We start from the raw sequence: 22,713 nt of genomic DNA, 5'->3' as shown, positions 1-22,713 counted from the left end.
TTTTCATATCAGCAGTGGGGTTTCTTTTTTTTTGTTGTTAAATGCAACCAGACAGCCTAGCTCCAGAAGCTCCCGCTTCAAGCACTTGCTTGGGGCGGGGGGGGGGGGGGGGGGAAGGCCAAGAATAACCACAGCACATGGCAACGTCTCCCATCCAAACAAGCAGAAGAGGCTGGAGAGCGCACGGGCACCTGCCGGCTCGGCAGCACGCTGCTAACGGATCATGGCCGGCGCGCGCCGCTCCGCGGGAACCCCGGGGCCCCTCGCTCCGCCGCGGCGGCGGCTGCTGCTCGACAAGGGCGCCTTTGTGCGGAGGGGCGCGGGGGGCCGGGGTCGGCGGGCGCCTTCGGGGAGCACAAAGGCGGGCTGCGGCAGGGGCCGGGGGCGCCCGGTGTCACGCGCGGCATTGTCGCGCCGGCGCTGCAGCTGGACGCGGGTCACGCGCGGCGCGCAGGAGGCAGGGATTGGGGGGACCGCATTATTCGGAGAGACGCGTGCTTCGCCGGCCCGAGCGGCAGATGGCCGAGGTTTTCAATGCTCGCCGCCTTCCAGCTCCGAGCCCGGGCGAGCATCTGCAGCCTGCGCTGTTTGCTCGCCGTGGCCTCTCCCCGTAACAACTTAGCAACCTCTCCCACCCTGCCATCTGCTCCAGGGAGACAGACCTTTGTTCACCACCAGAATATATTGCTAATTAAAATGACGATCAGGAGCGCACACTGGGCCTATTCTATTTTGCACAGGGCTAGGTGATCCCTCGCACCGAAGTTTACGGCCCTGATTTTTTTTCTCCCTGCCGGTGAGCAGCCGGAGCAAAGACCCCCCCAAAGATGGCAAGCCTCAGCGGCACAGCTTGCAAGTTACTTTCAGCTGCAAAGCAGCACAACCCAGTCCCAGCAGAGTCGCATCAACACACACACCTTTGCGGGGAGGTAGCACTACAGCGAGCAACTACGTACAGCTCCCGACCCACCGAGACGCTCGTGCTTCGGGATCCTCGCGTTTGCACTTTGAAGACCGCAAGACAAAGACTTTCAGCCTCACCCTCCTGGAAGGGTTTGCTCCGACAGGTACAGAGCAAGCCGGGGGTAAAAGGCTTTTAGGAGCATTAAACTGAAGAACACCCTCTCAGTCCGCAACCTTGTCCTCTGGTCGAGGCTTGCTCCCCATACGCTCTTGATTGCGGCAATTAGAGAAAGCACGCTGACCTGGCACAGCCCCATGCTTCAGCAAGCTCCAAGTTGGGAGCAAAACAAGGTTGATTTGTCTCCTCCTGCTGCGGAGGCACGCCAGCAAGACCGCTTTCCGCCCTGCTGGAGAAGGTGTCACGGCGGAAGCGCACACCCAGCTCCCCCCCTCCTTCGGGGGGCAAACGGCGCTAGCCGGCACCGGAGGGGACAGATGCGGGGAGGGTGCCAGGGACACGCCAGCCGCTTCTGCGAGCCTTAGCCTCCCGCAAGGAGGAGGCACCTCTCCCAGAGCCGTTATCGCGGGAGACGAGAGAAGTCCTACGCCGCCGTTCAGAAACCAGTGCAACCGCCCTAGGACGCGCTGCGTTCAGCCACGCTCAAGGAACGGGCCAGCCCTGCCGCCGCACGCCTTCGGGAGACCCGTGCCCTACCACCGGCTTCGGGTCCGCGCCGGCCATCCAGGGCGCCTGCTCCCCACCCCAGCTGCAGCATCAGCACCCTCCAGCAGACCCCCAGGCGTAACGCAAGACAAAAAGGAGACAAGAGCGAGGGCACACAGGGCCCCTTGCCGGTGCAGTCGTGCCTGGCAAGCTCTCCGCTGCCACGAGCTCGAGCGCCCAACCATCACCTGCGACTCGGCTCAGGATGGCCGAGCAGGCTCAGGTGCTTGCCTGAGGCTGGACACCTTCAACCAGCACAAGTTTTCAGCCTTCACGGCCGCAGCATCGTTTGCACCATATCCATCGAGCTGCTGGTCATTCACGTCTCGTCTCCCACTAGTCCGTGTTTTCAGTAACATCAGACCCCACGAGGCTGGGAAGGAGCCAGGAGCTCTCGCCCAGCCTCGCGCTCACAGCCGGGTCCACACTGAATTCAGACCCGGCTGCTCACGCCTTTTCCAGTTGGGTCTCAAAAGCCCGAAGGGATGGAGGCTGCAGTGCCTCCCGGGGCGTCTGATCCTCCCAACAGCAGCCCGGCCCTCCCCGGCTCTGTAACAAGAGATGAGAGGCTGACAGGGGAAGGAAGCCTCTCCAGCAGAGCCTGAACCCTTTTAATTAGCACAGGTTGAAAGGAAGCACCAATTAAGCCAATGCCCCAGTTCTCAGAGGCTGGCAAAACACCCTGAGCCGGGGATAGACTCGCCGAGCAGAGCCAGCCACACGTTTATGTGCACAGCAGGACAAAACCGGGAAAAGGCTGTCGCGATGTTGAGCCCAGGAGAGTCGCTGCTTTAGGAGCCTCAGGCGCCGTTTGGCATTTCAGCCAAACACGTTTCAACACGAACCAAGAGGATCTTGTTTTAGAGACGCCACGGCAGTGCGGATAAAGATGAAAGGTGGGGATTTTACCAATCTACCCAGGTTTCGCATTAAGGTAAGAGCATTAACCATCCCATCCGCCCAAGGAGGTGCCTGCAGAAGGATGGAGCCGACAGGAAACACAATACAGTTAGCCACCAATTTAGCTAATTGACTGACCTTGCCGAGGGACTAACCTTTCACCCCTGCTTGACAGCTACCGAAGGAATAACATTCGAGCAGCCTCGTCCCATCAAGGCATCGCTTCCCCGCGGGTCGGGGCAGATTAACAGGGACCCAAGGTCAGGGCGGCACGCGTGGCCGGCACCGGAAGGGCCAGGTCAGCACCTCCACGGCAATGCGCGAGCCTTGCTGGGAGCAGGAGCGCTGCAGCCGGGGAAACAAGCTGGCTCTGGCGGCGAGCCTCCTCTTAGGGCCAGTTTTTAAAGCTCAGCTTCGTCTAAACGACGCTTGGGACGGGAGACCTGGGAATCCGGAGCAAGGCTTTACTGCAGGCAAGGTGGAGCACAAGCTGCTCCAAGGCACGCAGCAAGACGGGACGGGGGGGAAGCCACGTTACAGACCATACCTCCTGCCTTCCTTGCACACCAGCCACTGTTTACATTGCCTGCCATTACGGCTGTGACCACACTGTGACCCAGCACCAGCCCTCGCTTGCAGAGCCTCCCTGCCGCCGGCAGCCGTGGGCTCGGGAGAGCGTTCGCCCCCTGGCCCGCGGCGTACTGCCAAGCACCCTGGTGCAGGGCACAGCTGGGTCTCCGGGGAGCCCCCGACCGCCGAGGAGCGGAGCCGGGGGAAGCGGGGAGGGGTAAGCGGCAGTGTTTCTCCTTCCTGCTGGGAAGCCTCCACCGGGCGCTGCTCAGCTTTCAATGCTGAATTGACAATACTTGGCAAACTCGCAGCAGCTGGAAGGAGCCCAGCTCCAGAGACGCGCTGTTGTGGCCATATGCTAAAACGCACTAAAAAAAAAAAAACAAACCCAAACCCCAAAACACCCCCCCAAAAACATCCAACCACTCCTCCCTTTTGGTGAGCACCTCTCCCCGCTCCGGTTGGCGGAGGGGACACCGACCCACACGGGCTCCCCGAGGGCGGCCGGCCTCATCACCCGGGCAGCGCGAGCTGCCAGTGGGGACGACAAAACGCTGAACCGAGACGGGACGGCTCTGCGTTCACGGCGCTCGGTCGGGGGCTGCCATTCACGCAGCTCCCTGCTCGGGGTTTACGCCCCCAGCTCGTCCCCTGCACTTCTGTTCACGAGCGCCAGCGCCACGGCCGCGCTGGCAGACGAGGACGCGCTCCTTCTGCTTGCTTAGCTCACGGCCCACGCTTCGTTAGGCGCGGAGGCGGTATTGCAGCCGCCCCTTAATTACTGGCCAGCAGCAGCAGCGTGGCGAGACCAGAGGTGCTCAGCTAGCGCTGAGCCCCGGCGCGGCTCGTCCCCGGGGTTTGCTCTGGGCAGCAGGGCCGGGGCAGGAATTGGGGCTCGGATGGGGAAGGGAGCCGTGGGCAGCGCTGAGCTTTGGTCTGCGGCTCCTCGGCTCTCCCCCGGGACCTAATTCGGCTGCAGCTCCAGCAAGACCAGCCTGGAGAAACCATCTCCTCCTGCAGGAGGGACCTGAGCAACCCCGGAGGGCTTCGTGCTGTGCCTGCTTGTTCAGCAGCGCTGCTGGGCTCGAGAGAAGAAATGCTTGAACGGGGCAGGTCTGCCCTGCTCCCCGTGGTTTAAGGGCCCACGCGTGGCGCCCAGGGCCACGGGAGGAGGCAACGAGGCGGAGGTGGCCCTCCGAGGCCAGCCGCGGTGCAAACCCTTCGCTCAAGCGGCCAAGGCGCCGGGCCCTGCGCTGTCCGGCCTCCGGGCTTCACCCGAGCGACTCCACGAGCTGGACGCTCTCGCCTTAGAGGGCGGCCGGCTGGCCCGGGACGGCGGCTCCCTGGGCAAGAGCGCAAGGAGGACGGGGTGCCGGGACCGCCTTGACGGCCAGGAGGTGAGAAGACACCGCGGGGCAGGGTGGGGGGAAGTAAAGCTTGTGCATGACACCCCAACGCAGCACCAGGGCAAGACCTCCGAAACCGTGCCTTGGAGGAAGGAACCGCAGTCCTACGCGGACAAAAAGGGAGCTGGGTTTAAGCTGCCGGATCAGCCGAGCTCCCCCGGGCACGGGTCGCCCGGCTACGTTTCTGCAAGCTCTTTAAAGTCACCGGTCTCCCAGGAGCGCGGCGAGACGCGCAGCCAACACAGGCACGCCGAGGAGGAGGAGGAGGATGGGGCCAGCGGCCACCCGTCCCCCCCGCGCAGGGACGCGCCGGCTGCCTCCCCCCGGCCCCGCTCACCTCCTCGCGGTCGCCGGCAGCGATGTGCGGCGGACGGGCTTCCTCGCCGAGCGGCTCGAGGACGGTCAGCTGGGCGAAGGCCTCGCCGGACGGCTGGGACTCGGGCAGGGAGCGGCGGCCGTAGCGCTTGCCGCCTTTGACGTACTTGGGCTGCGCTTCCGGGGACGGATCTGCGAAGGGGGAGAGCAGAGCGCGTCGGCGATGCGATTCCCGCCGGCTTGCGCTCGACGGGACACGCAACTCGTTGGGAGTCGGGTGCCCCGGCCCCAAAACCTACGCTCAGCCTCCCCCCCCCGCAAACGAAACGAAGCCAAGAGAGCAAAAAAAAAGATGCCATACGTAGGGAAAGGAGGAAAAAAAGAGCAGCACGCCCCAGTGCACAACACTGATTTGCTCCCAGCGTTTCGAGCACCGAATCGCCACCGTCGTTCCCAGCTGGGAACTCCTTCCCCGAGCGCTAAGCTTCACGCGGTGCCGGGCGTCGGGCTTGCTCCCTCTCCGAAAAAAGCAGCGTTGCAAAAAAAAATGCAATTAGGGCTCCGCGTCGTTTGCGCCGTTAACAGCACGGGGAAAAACGCCGCGGAGCCGGCAAACTCGGATCGGCACCTCGATCCGGTGGAAGCCGAAACGAGCAGCGAGCCGTCAAACCGCCCCCCGCCGCCTGCTCTCCAGCTTCCCACAGTGACCTCCTGCCTTCGGGGACCGGGTTATCCGGGAGCGCTCGCGCGCCCCGATCAGGGTGCAAAACAAGCAAGCGGGGCTCGCACTGGGGCGCGGGGCTGGCCGAGCCGACGGCCAGATCAGCCGGGGATGCAATTCGGGGAGAGGCTCCGCGCCGCGCTTTCTTCCGCCGCCCTGCTCGCCTTTGCGTCAAAAAGCCCCCCCCCAGGACTCGATCGTCTGCGGTTTTTTTCGGCCGCTCGCAGCGCACGGAGGCAGCAGCAAGAGCAGCAGCTTCTTCACGTTTTGTTAAGGACCAAATAAACGCAAGCGCTGCCCAGAAAGCCGGGGGTCTGCAACCCCCCCCCCCCGCCCACATAACAGCCCTTCAGATACGGGGCGGGGGGAGGCTTCAAGCTTGTTAGAGAGGGAGGAAAACAAGAAATACTCTGCGACTTCGCTATGCAACGAATTAGGAAACACAGAGGCCGAGGAGCGCTTCGACTCTCCGGGCCTCGCGCCCCATCCAGCCTTACCGCAGCTCTCGGGGACAGCCGGGCGCCCGCCTCGCCGCGAGGCCGCTTGAGCGAGATTTGCCGCGGCGGAGAGAGAGACGGCAGCGAGGCAGGCGGGTCGCGGCAGAGCCCGAGAACAAAAGCAAACCTTATCGCTCCTGCTAAAGCCTGCCCGGTGGTGGACAGTCTCCGGCGAGCAGCTCCCCCTGAAACGCTAGTATTCGTGGCTGCACGCTCGCCCGTTTGGTTTCCCGCTCCCTCGGCCGAGAGGGCGGCTGGCGCTTTATTTTTATCGTTTCCCCAAAGACAAGAGCGCCCCGCTGCCCCCGCCTGCCTTTGCAAACGGGGGAAAACAATAATTTAGCAGTAACGGCCTTACTGCCGAAATACTTTGGGATTGCCAGCAGCAGCTAGGGAGACGGGAGGCAAACGTCAAAGCCAAGGCGCCGCGGTGCTTCCTGCAGACTCGGGCCACCGCGCCGCTCGCGGGGAGCCGAGGAAGGAGACCGGGGGGGGGAAACAACGCGGAGGAAAAGAAACTAGGTCGAAGCATCCTGCTTCCCGCGGCGCGGGTTTTCGGGGGGTGGGGGCGGGGGGCTGCTGCTGCCCCCGAAGCCGGTCCTTTGGGGGAGGAATTAATGTCTTCGCTGCTTAAGATTTCGAAGGGGGGAGGGAGCCGCCGAACCCTGCTCCCCGGGGAGAGCGGGTACCGGCCGGCAGCCCGCAGCGCTCGCGGGCAACACCGCCTCCGTCCTCCCCCAGGGCCCCAGCGAGGATGCCGCCGCGCCGCCTTCATCCCGCGCTCCGGCCCCGTAATCCAGCGCTATCCGGGCTGACGCGCGGCCCTCGCTTTTTATTTACCGTAGCGAGAAAAAAAAAAAGCCTGATTTCCCCCTCCCACACCGCTCACGTGGCCGAGTTGATCGGTTTTCAGCCCTGCGCCTGCCCCAACCGGGACAGGCGACTCCAAACCCGCCGTCCCCCCGCCGAGGAGCACGAGCCGCCCTCTCCCCCCGCTTCGGGGCTTCCTCGCCCCCCGCCCAGCGGGGAGGGGGCAGGATTAGGGGGGATTTACATACAGGTGCGACAGCCGCCGACGCAACGGGGCCCGTCCGGGCTCCAGCTGCAGCCGCGGCGGCTCCCGGCGCCCCACCGCCTATTTTTGGCCTAGGAGAGAGTCTTAAAAAAAAATGAAAAGTCACGTTTTCAAGGCAAGCGGGAACAAAGGAAGGAGCCGAGAGGCCGGCGCAGCACCCACCCGCCGCCGCGCCGGCCGCCGAGACCCCGCGGAGCAGCATCCCGCAGCATCGAGGTCGCCCTGCTCATCGCAGGCGCAAGGAACCAGAAAGGACGTTCAAAGCCTTTCTCCCCCCCCCGCCTCGCTGCGAACAGGAGCAGCGTTCCCACCTCCGGCGGCGGCGGGGGGGGGGACCCCTGCACCGCACGCGGCTCGCCGCGCTCCCCCTCTCGCTCCCGGCGCGACGAGCTCTGCCCGGGCGTTTTCTCCCCAAACCTTTGCCCAAAAAAAAAAAACCTTCCTCCGCGTCCCCCCCCCCCCCGCAAGTTACTCGGCAGGTCGCGAGCTTTCCAACAAGGCGCTGCGGGAAGCCTACGCGCCCGTGACCCCACGTCCCCCGAGATGGGGCTTCCAGAGCAGCACGTGTCCCTCCCGGCACGTCCGTCCCGGGGGCAGGATACAAATACCGAGCAGCTCAGGAAAAGCAGCCGCACGAGGCTCCGGCACCGACCGCGGCTCCCCCAGAGCCTCCCGCTGCCGGCGGAGAGGATGGAGGTCCACCTCGGCGCCCACGGGGCGCTTTCTCCTCTGCGCTCTTGCAATGCACGACCCACGCGCATCTGCTTTTCCGAGCAAAACGCATTGTTGTTACCTGGTTCTTGGAAGGGCTCCTCGTTTGACAGGGTCCTGGACAAGATGAGGATAAGTGCTTCTTTGAATTGGTCAAAGTGAACCTGTGTGTGGGAGGGGGGAAACAAAGAAAGGAAGAGATCAACTGGTGCAGATATTTAAACATGGGACAGATCATCCAGCACGGAGACGGGAAGCAAAACAAGTCGCTTGTTCGATCAGAGGCGGCACACTGAGCGGAGAGGCGCTGCGAGCGCCGGGGACCTCGGCTCGCGGGGCTGCAGAAGCCACCACCAGCAACGCGCGGACCCGGCCGCTGCTTGCTCGATCGCCCGAGAGAACGGTCATCATCACAGGATGACCCAAAGCCACCGCTTTAACGCATTGAGGCAACTCTTCCATGGAGCAAGCAGCCAAGACAACGCCACGGGCACCCCGAAGAGCACCTCCATTGCTCCAGAGAAGAGAAGTCCCCACGCCAACCTATGCGGGCGCCCTGGCACCAAGGGAAGCCACCAGGCTCCCCGGCGGAGGCCGTCCGAGATCCTCCAGCTTGCGGCAGGTCCGCCTGCGCCAGCACGCCGCGATCTGAGGGTTTCTGACATCTCTGCTAGCAGCGAAACACGAGGCACCCCAGGAGCTGACGCGCATCGTGGAAATGCCCTAATCAGACTTCAGCGAGCGCTTTGCAAGGCGGCTGCGGAAAGCTGCACCCTGGCTGGCGCCGTTTCAGTCTGCCCTGACTCCTGGCTGCTGCAGGTTTGCAAGGCCTGGGCTGGAAATACCAGGTTTTGAGCACAGCCGTAGGAAAAAAGGAGGAGAGACGATGCGAATGCAAACGGCTCCATCGCCCTTTGCCATGCGCGTCTTCCTGGAAAACCTCTTCCAGCCCCGCGGCGGCGAGCAAAGGGGCCGTCGCAGCCGCGCGGGGCATCCGAGCAATGCCAAGGTCGCGGGCAGCTTGGTGGCCTCCGCGCCAGCCAGCCGGGAAAATCCCGGGACAGCTGGGGAGGCTATCCGACACGGGTCGCCGGCGAGGCAGGGCTGCCTCCCGCGATTTCTCTCGCGGCTCAATAAGCCTTAGGAGAATTTTTAGCATTGCACAAGCGCCCTTTTTTTGTCCTTACTAAAAAAAAAAAAAAAAACCCCACTGCAATTACCGGCTGCGGCGCCTCCGCTCTGCTAACAGCTTCGCTTGCCGCCAGCCGCTCAAGCGGCGCCGGCGAAGGTGCAAAGAGCAAAGCCCAAGCCCGGAGGCGGCCAGTTTGGCCACGGCCTCAGCTGTGTCAACACCCCCCCCCCCCCCCCCGCCAAAGGACGAGTTTTCCCCATCATGGGCGACTGCATTTGCTCTCTGCTCTCCTGGAGACAGAGGTGGGCCACCAGCCCCTTGTTTCCCCGCGCAAACGCGTGCGATGCTTTGAGCTACGCAAACCGCCACCGGCTTTAATTGCTCCGTGGGCACGCGCTTAAAAAAGCCGGTGGCGGTTTGCAGAGCAATTAAACAGTCAGAAACGTGCTCGGCGAAGAGGCTCGTCGGGGATGCCTTCGTCCGAACGCGAACTGCTGCCCCTCGTCTCACAACGCCGGTGCGCTTCGAAAGGGGAAAAAAAGGAATAAAAAAAAGAAAATGAAAGTCACAAGCGGCCGGCGCCCGGGCTGCCCTCGAGCTCGCGGCGCCCTTCGCACCGAAGCCCAGCGCAGGGAGCCGTCGCGTTTCCTTTTCGCTCGGAGCAAACATGCGGGCAGAGGGAACGGGGCACCAGCTCCGGCCGCTCCGGGAGAAGGCGCTGCGCCGCCGCGAACGGCCCCGGACGCGGGCAAGGCGCACCGCTCTTCTCCAAGCGCCTGACCGAATCCCGGCTATTTCGGGACCCGCCGGTCCGCCCTGGGCCTCAAGCGGCAATCCCAGCGCTTACTGCAAAACAGAGCGTGCAAAGCGAACGAGGGCCCCGGGGCAGCGGCGGGCGCGGGACAGCTGCCTGCGGAGCCGCCGCTGCAGATCCCCGCTCCGCCGCGGGAAGCCGGGGCCAACCCAGCCGCGGGGCGCCGCGCGTCCCCAGCACCCGCCGAGGCCGCTTTTAAAGGGAGTTTCTTAGGCGCCAGCGACGCAGCAGCGCCACTAAGCGAAGCTGCATGTGCCGAGCTCCCCGTTGGCGCCACTGCTCGCCCCCGCGCTGCAAACAGCCTCGCCGGGACAGGGGCGCCCGCTGCCGCCCCCCTCTCCTCCTCCAAGGGGAGCCTGCTCCCGAAAGCGCGGGATCCCCGGCATCGCAGGGGAAAACAGGCAGCCTTCACCCAAACGCTCCGACCGGGGATGCCAAAGGCCACCGCACGTGGAAGAGCAGCCGCGCGGCAGCTGTCTCGGGGGGATTGCACCCGCGGCACGGTTAAGTCACCGCGCAGCATCGCGGGTCCGGCGCCTACGGACATCCGCCAGGGCGGACGGGACCCGGGCGGGATGCTGCCCGACTCGCCCCCTCCCGAATCAGGCTGCGCCCACGCGCTGCCGCCTGGCAGCTCCGGCCTCCCCGCGGCAGCCGTTTGCCGAGGCCGGAGGAAGCAGCCCGGCCGCTGGAATCCCAGGAATTACCTCCGCCGAGTCGCGGGCGAGGAGATACGCGGGGCTGGGCGCGAGGCCCACGGCAGGGTTTAGATAACCGCGCCGAATTAGAGCGAGCGCGGACCAGCTGATCCGCACGGCGCGAGGAGGGAGGGAGGGAGGGGGCGGCGCGGGCGCCGGGCTGCATCGCACTGGGGGCGCGCGCCGCCGCTACCACCAGCTAGGGATGCGCGAGGACGCGCTGGAGATCTAAGGTCTCCGCAAGCCAGAGGTTGGGACCGAGAACCGTCCCCCAAGGCAGCGGTGGGAAACGTCCCTCGGGCGGCTGGCAGGGATCGGGCTCGGAGCGGGACTCGCTCCTCTAGGCTGCTCCTTCAGGGGCTCTTTGGTGCACTTGGGCAGTCACCGCATTTAACTTCACCTCCCACCCGCTCCGAGCCGGCCACGAGGACGGTCACGTCTTGCTTTAGCTGCGGTCACCAGCCGCCTCTTTTTAAGGTTGCTTTTCCTTCTCCCCGCTCTGTCCCGACGGGGCTGCAAGCAGCGAGGGCAGGGAGCAGCCGGGCGCAGACCGGCCGCGACTCAACCCGTCGGGAACCTCCGTTCGGCTCCGTCCGAGGCTCCTGGGAGCCGCAGCCCCGGGGCAGGCGAGGAAGAGGCCGCTCGGTTTGGCGAAGGAACAGGTTGGTTTTTAGGAAAAACGGTGGCTCGAGGAGGAACTCGAGTCAAGACGGCTCCGGCGCGAGCGCCTCGGCTCTCCCGCTCCCCGTCTTCAACGAGCGGTTACCGTACGCCGGGGCGGTTTTGGAGGAAGCGGCCCCGGTTTCAGGTCGATGGGACGCAAGGCGGGACGGCCCCGGCGCGCGAGGAGCGCCAAGGTCCCCGCGGGCGAGCGGCTCGCGCTTAACACCTCGGTCATTAAATCTATAGAGACACAACCGTGGTCCCGTTTCGGAGGCCGCCCAGGGAGATGGAGCCGAGATGGAGCGTTTACCCCGCGGCAACACCCCGTGCCGGAGCCAGCCGGCCTCGTGCCAAAGCGTCACCCCGCGCCGGGGGCTCGGAGAGGGGCCGCGCGAAGCGGCGGTTGCGTCTTCGCCATCTGTTTCCCCGGGAGCAGAGGAGCTGCAAGCTGCGCACCCCCGGAGCATCGGCGGCGTCGCGCGACCTCCGCGCCGCCCCGGCCTTACCCTGCCTAGGAGGTTGCCCTGGAGCAGGGTCTGCTGCAGCGCCGGGGCCACTTCCTCGAGGTGCAGCACGTGGCAGAGGTCGGTGAGCTCCTCCTGCCCCAGGGAGCCCGTGCCCGTGCTGTCAAAGCTGTCGAAGAGCTCCTTGAGACGGGCTTCATACTGGTCCTGCTCCGCTTCATCCATCCCATAGCCTGCCGCGCTCACCTGCGGGCAGAGAGGCAGCCGGTGAGCCCCGGGGCCGGCCGCACCACAGCACCCGCCGCCGGCGCGGCGTGGGGCACACCGGGTGCCGCCGGCTCCCAGGGGCTCGGGGCAACGCGTCGGCTGCCCGAGCCCGAAGATAAACCACCTTCCAGCTGAGGCTCCTCAGCGGCGCGGAGCAAAGCGCAGGGCTGAGCTTAGCGGCGAGGAGGAGGGCAAATCCCCCAGCCGGCGCCTCTTCCCCCTCCCCTGCAGACGGTTCGGGGCCGCGCGGCTGCCCCCGCTCGCCCTGTGCCAAAGCCCTGCCTGCATCCCTAGGGAGCGGAGCGCCCCGGCCCCGCTCCGGGCTCACCGGAGCATCCCAAGCCCAGGTATTTTTTGGGAGCAGGGAGCAAAATCTCCTCTTTGCAGCGAAACAGCAGCAGCATCGGGTTCAGCATCCTTCAGCTTGCTGGTGCAGTTCCCCCCCCCCCTCCCGACTCGGGCCATTAAACGACGCAGTCGAGACGCAACCACAAAGCGGCCTTTGTGCGCGCGGGGCCGGGCCACGGCGGCGGCCGGCTCGCCGGCCCCTTTTCCGCCTGGCCGCGGGAACCGCGTCCCGGCCGAGCGCCTTGCCCAAGCTCCTAGGCGCGTCCCCCTCGCGTTAGGCCGACGCTCGCCCCCTCTTCCCAAAGCAGCGCCAGGGACAGCCCGGCTCTTCCAGGCTTTTAATCGGCAAACGCTGCCCCGAGAACGTGGTGTGAGAACGAGCGGGCTCCCAGGTCCCAAAACAGCCTCGGAGGTGCCAGGCGGCATCGTCAGAGCCTCGAGGGGCAGCCTGGCCTCCGAGCTCAGCCCGGGAGAGGGTTTCCACCCTTCCCCATGTAAAAAGCTCAGGAGACGGATAAATAAGGGGATGCCGCCCGCCTACCTGCAGCTGGTCAACGTCGGGTCCCCCGAGATGCCTAATCCCGTCCCAGTTATCCAGTGGTGCTTAAACACCCCCAGCTCGTACCGGGGGGAGCCCGCGAGGGCGGCGGGAACACCGCACTCACCCCCGAGCGCCGAAAACGACGAGGTCGCCGGCGCGGGAAAACGGGGGCAAAGCCGCTCGCGGCCCCCCCCCGGGAGGCTTCTGGAGGTACCGGGGGAACAGCACCTCTTGGAAACGCCCCTTCCCAGCGAAACCCAACGCAGAGGCGTGCAACAAGCTCAACAGCACAAAACCCCTCTGCAAACTTCTCCAGGAGGAAAAACAAAGCGCCAGGCCTAGGAAAGCGACTCGGGATTACAAGCGCCCCTCAGGCGTTTGCGGCAGTCCGAGCGCTCTGTGCTCCCCGGGGCGAGCCGAGCGCCCAGGCCCACGGACGCCGAGGGAAGCAAGTTTTCCGCAGCGGCTCTGTGCCGCCTTTGCGCCTGCCCTCTGCGCAGGGCCCGATCACCTTCACAGCCCGCAAGGTGCAGCGGCCCGGCCGTCACTGAACACTAAGCGAAATTTAACTCGGCTAGTATAGGCTTAAGTGGTAATTAGCGCCTTCAATCAATAGCAGCCTTGGAGCTTCAGCGTAGCACTAACGAAGGTGCGGATTACCTGGTCAGTAAGTAGCATGACCAAGCAGAAATAATGCAATTAGCACAACACGCTTTTAGTGGTTCGGTTTTGGTTTTTTTGGAAGCGATCTGCAACCCCCGTTGATAGAGGGGGGCAGGAGCCACGCGTGGGGCCGCAGGGCAAGCACACGCTAAATTTATGCAACTGGGCGGCCCCCCCCCCCCAAAAAAAAAGCAAAAAAAAAAAAGGAGAAGGGCAGCGTTTTGAATATTCACGACACCTCGGTATTTGCATTGTAATGGGTCCTTTCAAGAAGGAGCCTTCCCGGCAGCAAGGAAAAACAATGCGCCCATCTGTCGGGGTGCTGCAAGGGATGTTGCTCGGCGGCCGGCGAGAAGCCGGTGGGAGAAAACCCAAGGTAGATCCCCCCCCCCCCGCCCCCAAAAGCGGATTATTTGGGAAGCGAACAAAGCAAAAAGCCGGTTTATCCAGCACCGTCCCGGGCGGCTGGAAACGCGCCATGATGTCGGTGCCGGCGGCAGGGCCGGGCTGAGCCCCCCGACGGGGGCGGGGGGGGGGCCGGGGGCGCCGAGCGCACCCATAACCTCACCCCCCCCCCGCCGCCGCCCTACGGCCCCCCATCCGCGGCTCCGCCCGCCGCCGTTTTGGGGGCCGGGGTGTTGTGAAGCCCCTCTCCCAGGACGGGAAGGGCCCCGACGGCTTGGCAAAAGTCTCTTTTTTTTATTATTTTTTCCTTCCCCCCCCCCCCCCCGGAGCCCCGGGAGGAAGGGACCGGCCGGGCCGCAGCCACCAGGGCCCCCCCCGCGCCCCGCTCCCCCGGGAGCGCCGCCCGCGAAGCCCCTCCGCAGCGCACCCACGGGGGCGCCCCGTCCCTAAAGCATTCCCCCCCCCAACACCCTAAAGCACCCACGTCTCCCCAAAACACCCCCCTCCCCCAGCAACGCACCCCGCTGCCCCCTCGGCACACGCGGCTGCCGGGAAGGGGCGGGCTGCGCTCCCGGGGCCGCGGCTCCTTCTCCCCCCACCCCGGGGCCCGGTACCCCGCACCCCGGGGCGCTCCCCCCCCCCGCGCGGGGCTGGGCGCTGCCGCCGGCCGGGGCTCACCGGGCTCCGGGCCTGCCGGTGCGCAGCGGTGCGGAGAGGAGCGGAGCGGGCGCCGCGGCCGGGCGCGGCTCGCGGGGAGGCGCCCGGTTCAAATGCGGCCGCGTTTATTGGGCGGCCCCGGGGCGGGGGCGGCGGCGGCGGGGGCGGGCGGGGGCGGCCGCCGGCCTTTGTGCGCCGCCGCCGCCGGGCGGAGCCGCCGCGCCGCCCCCGCCCCCGCTCCGGGGGCACCGCCGCGGTCCCCCCCCCCCCCCCCGCCGCCGCCCGGCGTCCCCCGGCTCCCCGCGATCCTGCCTCCCCCCCCGGGTGCCATCACCGTGGTCCCTGCTCTCCTGCACCCCCGGGTGCCATCACCGTGGTCTCTGCTCTCCTGCACTCCTGGGTGCTATCACCATATTCTCTGCTCTCCTGCACCCCGGGTGCCATCACCGTGGTCTCTGCTCTCCTGCACCCCCGGGTGCCATCACCGTGGTCTCTGCTCTCCTGCACTCCTGGGTGCCATCACTATATTCCCTGCTGTCCTGCCCCCCCGGGTGCCATCACCGTGGTCTCTGCTCTCCTGCCCCCCCCGGGTGCCATCACCGTGGTCCCTGCTCTCCTGCCCCCCCCGGGTGCCATCACCGTGGTCCCTGCTCTCCTGCCCTCCAAGGTGGCATCACCCCAGCTCCCTGCTGTCCTACAGCCCAGGGTGGCACTGCTGAGGTCCCCACCGTCCTGCACCCCCGGCTGCCATCACCCCCAGTTCCTTGCCGTCCCGGCCCCCCGCCCGCAGCCCCCGCCCCCCCCGAAGCCCCTCGCTGGGCCAGCGCAGCCCCCTGCTCCCCGGCCCCGGCCTGGCCAGATGTCGCGCCGGCCGCGGCAATTTGCGCTTCCGTTTTTGCGCGTTTGCCATTTTTCTCCGCGGCTTTGCTGCTGCTCCGACACGCGGCGGCCCCCGGACCCCCCCCGGACCCCCCCCCGGCCCCGCTTTCCCGTGCCCGGTTCAGGCCCCCGCGCAGCGGCAGCCATCCGGCGCTTTGTTCGGCGGCCCCCCCCTTCCTCCTCCTCCTCCTCCTCCTCCTCCCGCACAAACAGCCCCGAGAAGGCGATGGCCGGGCTGCGCCTTGCGCCTCCGCCCCAAATCCGGCTCCGGGGCGGCGGCGGGCGACGACGACGACAAATCCCTGCCTGGGTTTTCGGCCCGGCTCCTCCGGTTTCCTTCTCTTCCGTCTGCGCCTGCGGAAGGGCGCAAAGAAGCCGAGGCTGGAACAAGCTAAAAACTTTCCCCCTTTGTGGTTTTTCTGCACAAAACAATGGGGAGAGCGGCTCGCTGCTGCCACCCCACGTCCGGCCTCCGCCGCGGCCCAGGCGCCTTTATGTCGCTTTGCCACCCGTGGGGGCACCCTCGGCCCCCGGCCGGCTCTCCCCTGACCCCGCAGGTCCCGCCGCTCCGGCCGCATCGGTGCGCTGAGCTGCGGCGGCCTCAGCACCGACCGGCCACGGGGAAGGAAGGAAGCGGCGCGGGGGTTGGGGGGGGGGGGGAGTCCCCGCGGGAAGTTTCACCGGGCAAAGGCCGAGTCCAGCCCGGCCTGGATCCGAGGGCGGCGGCGGCGCTACCGGCCTCTCTCGTCCGCCGTGCGGCCGGGGGCACCCGAGGACCCGGCGGCACCACCTAGCCCCGCCCCTGCAGGCCGAAAGGGGCGGGGCGGGAGGGGGAGTGGGCGTGGCCTCCCGCGCTGGGAGGGGGGGGTGAGTCTTCGCGGCCCCGGGGGCGAGGCGTAGGGGGCGTGGTTTGAGGGCGGGGGCGTGGCCTGGCGGGAGGGGGCGGGGCCGGCGGCGCGGCGGCGGAGCGGCGGCAGCGCGGCGGGAGGGGGCGGGGCCTGGCAGGAGGGGGCGGGGCCGGCGGCGCGGCGGCGGAGCGGCGGCAGCGCGGCGGGAGGGGGCGGGGCCTGGCGGGAGGGGGCGGGGCCGGCGGCGCGGCGGCGGAGCGGCGGCAGCGCGGCGGGAGGGGGCGGGGCCTGGCAGGAGGGGGCGGGGCCGGTGGCGCGGCGGCGGAGCGGCGGCAGCGCGGCGGGAGGGGGCGGGGCCTGGCGGGAGGGGGCGGGGCCGGCGGCGCGGCGGCGGAGCGGCGGCAGCGCGGCGGGAGGGGGCGGGGCCTGGCAGGAGGGGGCGGGGCCGGTGGCGCGGCGGCGGAGCGGCGGCAGCGCGGCGGGAGGGGGCGGGGCCTGGCGGGAGGGGGCGGGGCCGGCGGCGCGGCGGCGGAGCGGCGGCAGCGCGGCGCGGTGCGGGCGCGATGAAGCGGCGCGGCGAGCGGGGGGACGCGGCGGCCCCGGCGGGCGGCGGCGGCCCCGGCGGGCAGGCGGCGGCCAAGGCCAAGGCCAAGGCGGCCCCGGCCCCGCAGGAGCGGTGAGTACCTGCCGCGGCGCCGGGCCCCACGTGCGAGCCCGCGGCCCGGTGGCCCGTCCCCCCCCGCCGGTGCGGTGCCACCGCCTGCCCCGGGCCGTGTCCCTCTTGCCGGGGCCATATGGCCTAGCTGGGGCCATGTCCCCATGTCCCCTTTGCCGTGGCCTTGTCACCTTGCCGTGGCTGTCACCCCATGGCCGCGTCCCCCATGCCATGGCTGCGTCCCCCATGCCATGGCTGTGACCCCTCTGCCATGGCCAAGTCCATGCTGTCCGTGCCCCCTACCATGGCCGTGACCCCGCCGCCATGTCCCCGTGTCCCTGCTGTGACCGTGTCCCCTACCGTGGCCATGACCCCCATGCCATGTCCCCATGTCCCTGCTGTGACCGTGTCCCCTACCGTGACCGTGACCCCCCCGCCATGTCCCCATGTCCCTGCTGTGACCGTGCCCTCTACTGTGGCCGTGACCCCCCCGCCATGTCCCCATGTCCCTGCTGTGACCGTGTCCTCTACTGTGGCCATGACCCCCCCACCATGTCCCCATGTCCCTGCTGTGACCGTGCCCTCTACTGTAGCCGTGACCCACATGCCATGTCCCCATGTCCCTGCTGTGACCATGACCCCCCTGCCATGTCCCCACGTTCCTGCTGTGACTGGGCCCCCCTGCCATGGCCATGACCCCCATGCCATGTCCTCATGCCCCCTGCCATGGCCATGTCCCTGCTGTCCATGCCCCCTGCCATGGCCATGACCCCCATGCCATGTCCCCATGTCCCCCTGCCATGGCCAGGTCCCTGCTGTCCATGTCCCCTGCCATGGCCATGACCCCCATGCCATGTCCCCATGTCCCCCTGCCATGGCCAGGTCCCTGCTGTCCATGCCCCCTGCCGTGGCCATGACCCCCATGCCATGTCCCCGTGTCCCCCTGCCATGGCCAGGTCCCTGCTGTCCATGCCCCCTGCCATGGCCATGACCCCCATGCCATGTCCCCATGTCCCCCTGCCATGGCCAGGTCCCTGCTGTCCATGTCCCCTGCCATGGCCATGACCCCCATGCCATGTCCCCATGTCCCCCTGCCATGGCCAGGTCCCTGCTGTCCATGCCCCCTGCCGTGGCCATGACCCCCATGCCATGTCCCCGTGTCCCCCTGTCCATGGCCATGTCCCTGCTGTGCATGCCCCCTGCCATGGCCATGACCCCCATGCCATGTCCCCATGTCCCCCTGCCATGGCCAGGTCCCTGCTGTCCATGCCCCCTGCCGTGGCCATGACCCCCATGCCATGTCCCCGTGTCCCCCTGTCCATGGCCAGGTCCCTGCTGTGCATGCCCCCTGCCGTGGCCATGACCCCCAATGACACGTTCCTGTGTCAGCCGGTGCCCTGCCGTGGCCACAGGCCTGTGCCAGCTGCCGAGGATGGTGTCCCCATGGTCTCCCCCGGGAGGCATCTCCCCGGCTGCCCGCTCTGCTGCCCCCCCGGGTGCCGTCACCCCGGCTCCCCGCTCTGCTGCACCCCGGCCCTGCCCCGTGCCCCTCGGCGCGGTTGCAGCAGGCGTTGTGCAAAGCAGGGTGTGATCCCTCGCCCCCGTGTTTGCATATTAAGTGTAGATGAAGAGTGGCACCTAATAATTAAGCGCGTGACTCCGCGGGCAGCGCTGGCCCCGTGCCTTGGGCACGCAGCGGCACCGGCCCCCTCCGGAGCCCCTCACCGCCTCTGGGCGGCTCCGGGCACGGCGGCGTCCCCGAAGGGTCGGACGCGAGCCTCCCTGTCGCCTGCGGAGCTGCGGCCGCGGCAGCCCGTGACGCGTCCGACCCTTCGGGGCCGCCGCCGCCACTTTTTACCTAAGTGCTTGCTGACTCTCTGCGGCGAACCCGAGCCCCTTTTGCTGGATTTTTCTCCTCGTCCCTGGGGAGTCGCGCAGGCTCTTGGCGCGGGCGGGAAATATTTGGGAGCGTTGCTCGCCGGCACCGGCTCTGGGTGCTGCCCTACAGGGTTGCTCACTCTTTATTGCAAAACTCCTGGCAGGGGCTGGGAAGGGGGGGACCCCGACTGCGGTGTGTCCGCCCCCCCCCCCCCCCGAAGGACGGAGGGGCTGCGCTCACGGGGTTTTCTGCCTTGCAGGGGCTGGCTGGCCTGGCGACCCCGGCTCCGCACCCTCCTCGTGGACCTTGTCCTCATCTACGTGTCTGTGCCCTTCCTCATCCGCCTCTTCCCCGTGCTCCTCACCAAGTTCGTCTTCCTGAACTTCCGTGAGTGTCCCAGGGCCGCGGGACAGCCGGTGCCCCGCGGTCTGGCGTGGTGGTGGGGGGGGGACGGACGACGACGACGAGCCTTTGGGACCCCTTTGGCTCCGATGGCGCGCGGAGCCGGGAGGTGACCCGGCCGCGGCAGCGGGCGCCGTGGGAGCCGGCAGCGTTGCTTCAGCCCTGTCGCCCGGCCGGTCGGGCCGGGTGCCCCGGGCTTGGGCAGGGCGGCGAGAGCAGCCGGCGAGGAAGACGCCCGGCTCGGGGAGCCTGCAGCTCGCGGACCTGCACTGCTGATTTTTGCCCCCGAAGCCCGGGTTGGGCTGCATGCGACGTCTGTGCCCGCGGCTCGGTCCGCCCCGAGCTCCCTGCTTCACCCGGCGGCACCGGGGTAGCGCAGCCCGGCGCGGGCGGGCGCCCGGGCAGAGCCGGGAGCAAGGGGAACACGCAGGAAATGCAAAATACGGCAGCTCCTCGCAGCCCGTCGACGACGCAAGGAAGGGTCTCTGCTGCTCGTGCATCGCGGTTTTGCAAGCTGTAACAAGGCGGTGTTTTGCCGAGGACGTTCGCTGCCCAGAGTTGCAACACGTCTGGGCAGGCAGAGCGTCCAACGGGCCCGAGCGGCCGGCGGTGGGAGCTGGCGGGCGGCTGAGCTCGGCCGAACCGCTTCCCGAAGCCGGGAACAAAACAGCCGTCGTCTTCTGCGGGGGCCGGAGGTGTTTCCAAAAAAACGCCACCCGCTTCGGAGGCTGGCGCGCGACACGCGTTGCTTTGGGAATTAGCCGGCTGGGGGGGGGGGGTGCGAGGGGCGCCCGGGGTCGGCGGCAGCGCCTGTGCCTTCTCCCGCAGTGGCCTTCCCCTACTTCGTGGACCTCCGGCAGCCGGAGCTGCTGCTGAACAACACGGTGAGCTTGTATCTCACCACCGAGCCCGGCGTCACCGTCGGCGTCTGGTGAGTAGCAGAGCCTCAGCGGCGGGGTTGGCGGCTGAGCGTGCCAAGAGCAGGGCTAAAACCCTCCAATTCCCAGTTATGCCTCCGTAATTAGTGTCTGCCGGCTCCCTTTCCCTGGGCGAAGGGGTCTGAAGCCCCTTTTGCCCCTGGCCGTTGCGCGTTAGCTCCAGTTGCACGGAGCTATTTCCGAGCACCGTTAACTCATCCTCCGAAACGAGCCCGGGTGGCGTTACGGGGAGGTGCTGCTGCTGCGGCCGGGTACGGCGGCAGCGCGGGAAAGCCCGGCCCCGGGCGGGCACGGCGCGGCTGCGGTCGCTGACGGGAAACTGCGAAAAAAAGCTCATTTCCGCGCTCTGTCCCCGTAGGCACACGGTGCCGGGCAGCCGGGCGGCCGAGGCCCGGGGCAAGGACCGCAGCTGGTACCAAGAGGCGCTTGCGGATGCTCATCCCGTTATCATCTATCTCCACGGCAACGGAGGGACCAGGTGACTGCTTGGGCCGGGCGCCGCGGCCGGGCTGGCCGGAGTGGGGCAATCCCACCCGCCAAGAGCTGAAGTCTGCCGAGAGAACGAGCCAGCTCGGTGCAGGGCGGCCGCGGCAAGTTCGGACTCTAAGCAGCTGCCAACGCGGGCGGAGGAGACTCCCTTGGAGACTTAATAATCCGTCTAACCCCGTGCACGGGGATGTCGGGTCCTGGGAAAAGGTCGGCTGCCTGCTTGCTGGCCCCGGGAGGGAAGGGGCGCCCTGACCGGCGTTGCAGCTGGGACGTGTCCCCTGGGCCGGCCTTTCGGGGCGCATCGAACCCGCGGTGGCCGGGGTGCAGAACGACCCCGTTGCAAAAAAAAAAAAACCAAAACAAAAAAACCCCCCTCAAACTGTCTCGCTCGGCTTTTCGGCAGGGCTGCGAGTCACCGCGTGCAGTTCCTGAAGGTAAGCGGTGCGGCGGCGAGCCCGCAGCGGCCGCCGGGCTGCTGGGGGGGGACCTGTCGGTGCCGGCGGCGCGACCCCTCCGACCCGCCGCGCCGCTCCTCCGACAGCTCATGGGCGCTGCCGACTTCCACGTCCTGGCCCTCGACTACCGAGGTAAGGAGCATCCCCCCCCCCCCCCGCCACGGCTTCTCCGGCCGCCGCGAGCCGCCCGGGGCCGGCGGGTCGCCCCGCTCGGCGGTGACCCCCCGGCGCCGTCCCCCGCAGGCTACGGCGACTCCAGCGGCCACCCCACCGAGAGCGGCTTCACCACCGACGTGCTGGCCCTCTACCACTGGGTGAAAGCGCGGAGCGGCAACAGCAGCGTCATCTTCTGGGGACACTCCTTGGGGACGGGGTAGGAGGGACGGACCGGCGGCGGGCACCTCCGCACGGCGCCGGGCGGATGCGCGCAGGCGGGCGGTGGGGAGGCCGGGTCGGCCTGCGCCGAGCCCACGGCCGCCTCCTTTCCGGCAGGATAGCGACCAACGCCGCCAGGAAGCTGCGGGAGGACAGAGGTGCGGTGCAGCCCCGGGGGGGGCCGAGCGGCCGGGTCCCGGCCCCCCCACCCCGGGGCGAGGGCCAACGCCGCCGCTCTCCTGCCAGGCCTCCAGGTGGACGCCGTGGTCCTCGAGTCGCCCTACACCAGCATCCGCGAGGCGGCCGCCCACGTCCCCATCACCAAGGTGCGCCGGGTTTTGGGAGGGGGGGGGCCTTCCTCAGCTGGGGAGGAGGAGGAAGAAGGGGGGGGGTCCGGCTCGGCCCCCCCTCCCGAGCCCCGGGGCGGCCGCCAGCTTTCCCGCGCCCGTCTGCCAGATTTACCGCTGGTTCCCGGGCTTCGAGTACCTCATCCTGGATTCGATGGCGCTGGGTGACATGTTCTTCCGCAGCGACGACAAGTGAGTGCGCGGTGGCGGTGGGGTGGCTTTTGTTGTTGTTGTTGTTGTTTTAAATTAAAAAAAAAAACGCCGTACCAACTGCCCGGGCGCCTTCGCGCAACGGCCCCGCGGCGCTGCGCTGGCCGCCCGCAGCGTGAAGCTGCTGTCCTGCCCCTTGCTCATCCTGCACGCCGAGGACGACGCCGTGCTGCCGCCGCAGCTGGGCCGCCAGGTCAGTGTTGGCGGCGGCGGCGAGTCGGGCGCTGCCAGGTGCCGGCCGCCTTAACCGGGCTGCTTCCCCCCGCGGCAGCTCTTCGAGGCCGCGCGCGCCGCCTACGAGGACAAGAGCAAGGTGAAGCTCGTCACCTTCCCCGCCGAGCTGGGCCTGGGCCACGACTACATCTCGTCCAACCCCGAGCTGCCCGCCATCGTCAAGTGAGCGCCCGCTTTCCCCTCGGCCTCTTCGCCCCCCACCCCGGCTCCGCTCCCGGCGCCCCCGTTCCCGGCCGGGGGGCAGGAGCGAGGGGCTCCGGCGCCCGGTGGTAAAGCGACCGGTTTGTTGCGTCTCCTTGCAGAGACTTCTTGAACGTGAAGTGAGGCCGGACCTGCCCCGGACGCCCGCAGCCTCCTGCCGTCTAGAAGAAAACAAAACCGCTGAGAAACTGCCCGGCGCGCCGGCGGGTGGCTGCAGCCGCGCGGTGGGACCACGTTAGCTTCCTGCCTGAATGAGCCTCGTCCCTAATTTTAGGCTCCGGTAAAAGAGCGCAGCGAGGGTTACCCCCCCCCCCCCCAAAAAAAACA

At 67.8% G+C, this 22,713-nt stretch overlaps 2 protein-coding genes across 12 annotated transcripts in view; one reads left to right on the top strand and one right to left on the bottom strand.

Moving 5' to 3' along the window:
• NIN (ninein) overlaps nucleotides 1–16,128 on the bottom strand; it is a 60,330-nt gene extending 44,202 nt beyond the window's left edge. For 5 of the 11 annotated variants that reach the window (XR_011141740.1, XM_068947574.1, XM_068947575.1 and 2 more), the window contains exons 1-4: nucleotides 14,496–14,602; nucleotides 11,636–11,839; nucleotides 7,905–7,986; nucleotides 4,841–5,010 (exon numbers count right to left, since the gene is read on the bottom strand). Coding sequence is in view for 10 of the 11 variants with exons in the window: in XM_068947574.1 (XP_068803675.1) it covers nucleotides 4,841–5,010; nucleotides 7,905–7,986; nucleotides 11,636–11,818 (435 nt within the window). In the remaining variant the exon portion in view is untranslated. Of the gene's footprint in view, nucleotides 1–4,840; nucleotides 5,011–7,904; nucleotides 7,987–11,635; nucleotides 11,840–12,188; nucleotides 12,252–14,495; nucleotides 14,603–15,659; nucleotides 15,784–16,034 lie in introns of those variants that run through there. The other 6 variants (XM_068947571.1, XM_068947580.1, XM_068947572.1 and 3 more) reach the window with 5 other exon arrangements.
• A 624-nt stretch (nucleotides 16,129–16,752) lies between these two features.
• ABHD12B (abhydrolase domain containing 12B) lies at nucleotides 16,753–22,700 on the top strand. The gene is made up of 13 exons (XM_068947570.1): nucleotides 16,753–16,877; nucleotides 18,995–19,122; nucleotides 19,966–20,068; nucleotides 20,434–20,553; nucleotides 20,968–20,998; nucleotides 21,106–21,151; nucleotides 21,263–21,392; nucleotides 21,512–21,552; nucleotides 21,641–21,720; nucleotides 21,851–21,933; nucleotides 22,066–22,144; nucleotides 22,223–22,347; nucleotides 22,488–22,700. The coding sequence occupies exons 1-13, from the start codon at nucleotides 16,765–16,767 to the stop codon at nucleotides 22,507–22,509; spliced, it is 1,101 nt and encodes a 366-aa protein (XP_068803671.1). The 5' UTR covers nucleotides 16,753–16,764; the 3' UTR covers nucleotides 22,510–22,700.
• Nucleotides 22,701–22,713: the final 13 nt, after the last annotated feature.

The sequence above is a fragment of the Struthio camelus genome, chromosome 5, assembly GCF_040807025.1.
Source record: "Struthio camelus isolate bStrCam1 chromosome 5, bStrCam1.hap1, whole genome shotgun sequence".
NCBI lineage: Eukaryota > Metazoa > Chordata > Aves > Struthioniformes > Struthionidae > Struthio > Struthio camelus.
This window is presented reverse-complemented; position numbering and strand designations above follow the sequence as displayed.

Coding starts and splice junctions, on each gene's coding strand:
- ABHD12B (XM_068947570.1), top strand. CDS start 16,765: ATGAAGCGGCGCGGCGAGCGGGGGGACGCGGCGGCCCCGGCGGGCGGC. Junction 21,721..21,850: donor CCCACGTCCCCATCACCAAG/GTGCGCCGGGTT, acceptor CCCGTCTGCCAG/ATTTACCGCTGGTTCCCGGG. Junction 22,348..22,487: donor GAGCTGCCCGCCATCGTCAA/GTGAGCGCCCGC, acceptor GTCTCCTTGCAG/AGACTTCTTGAACGTGAAGT.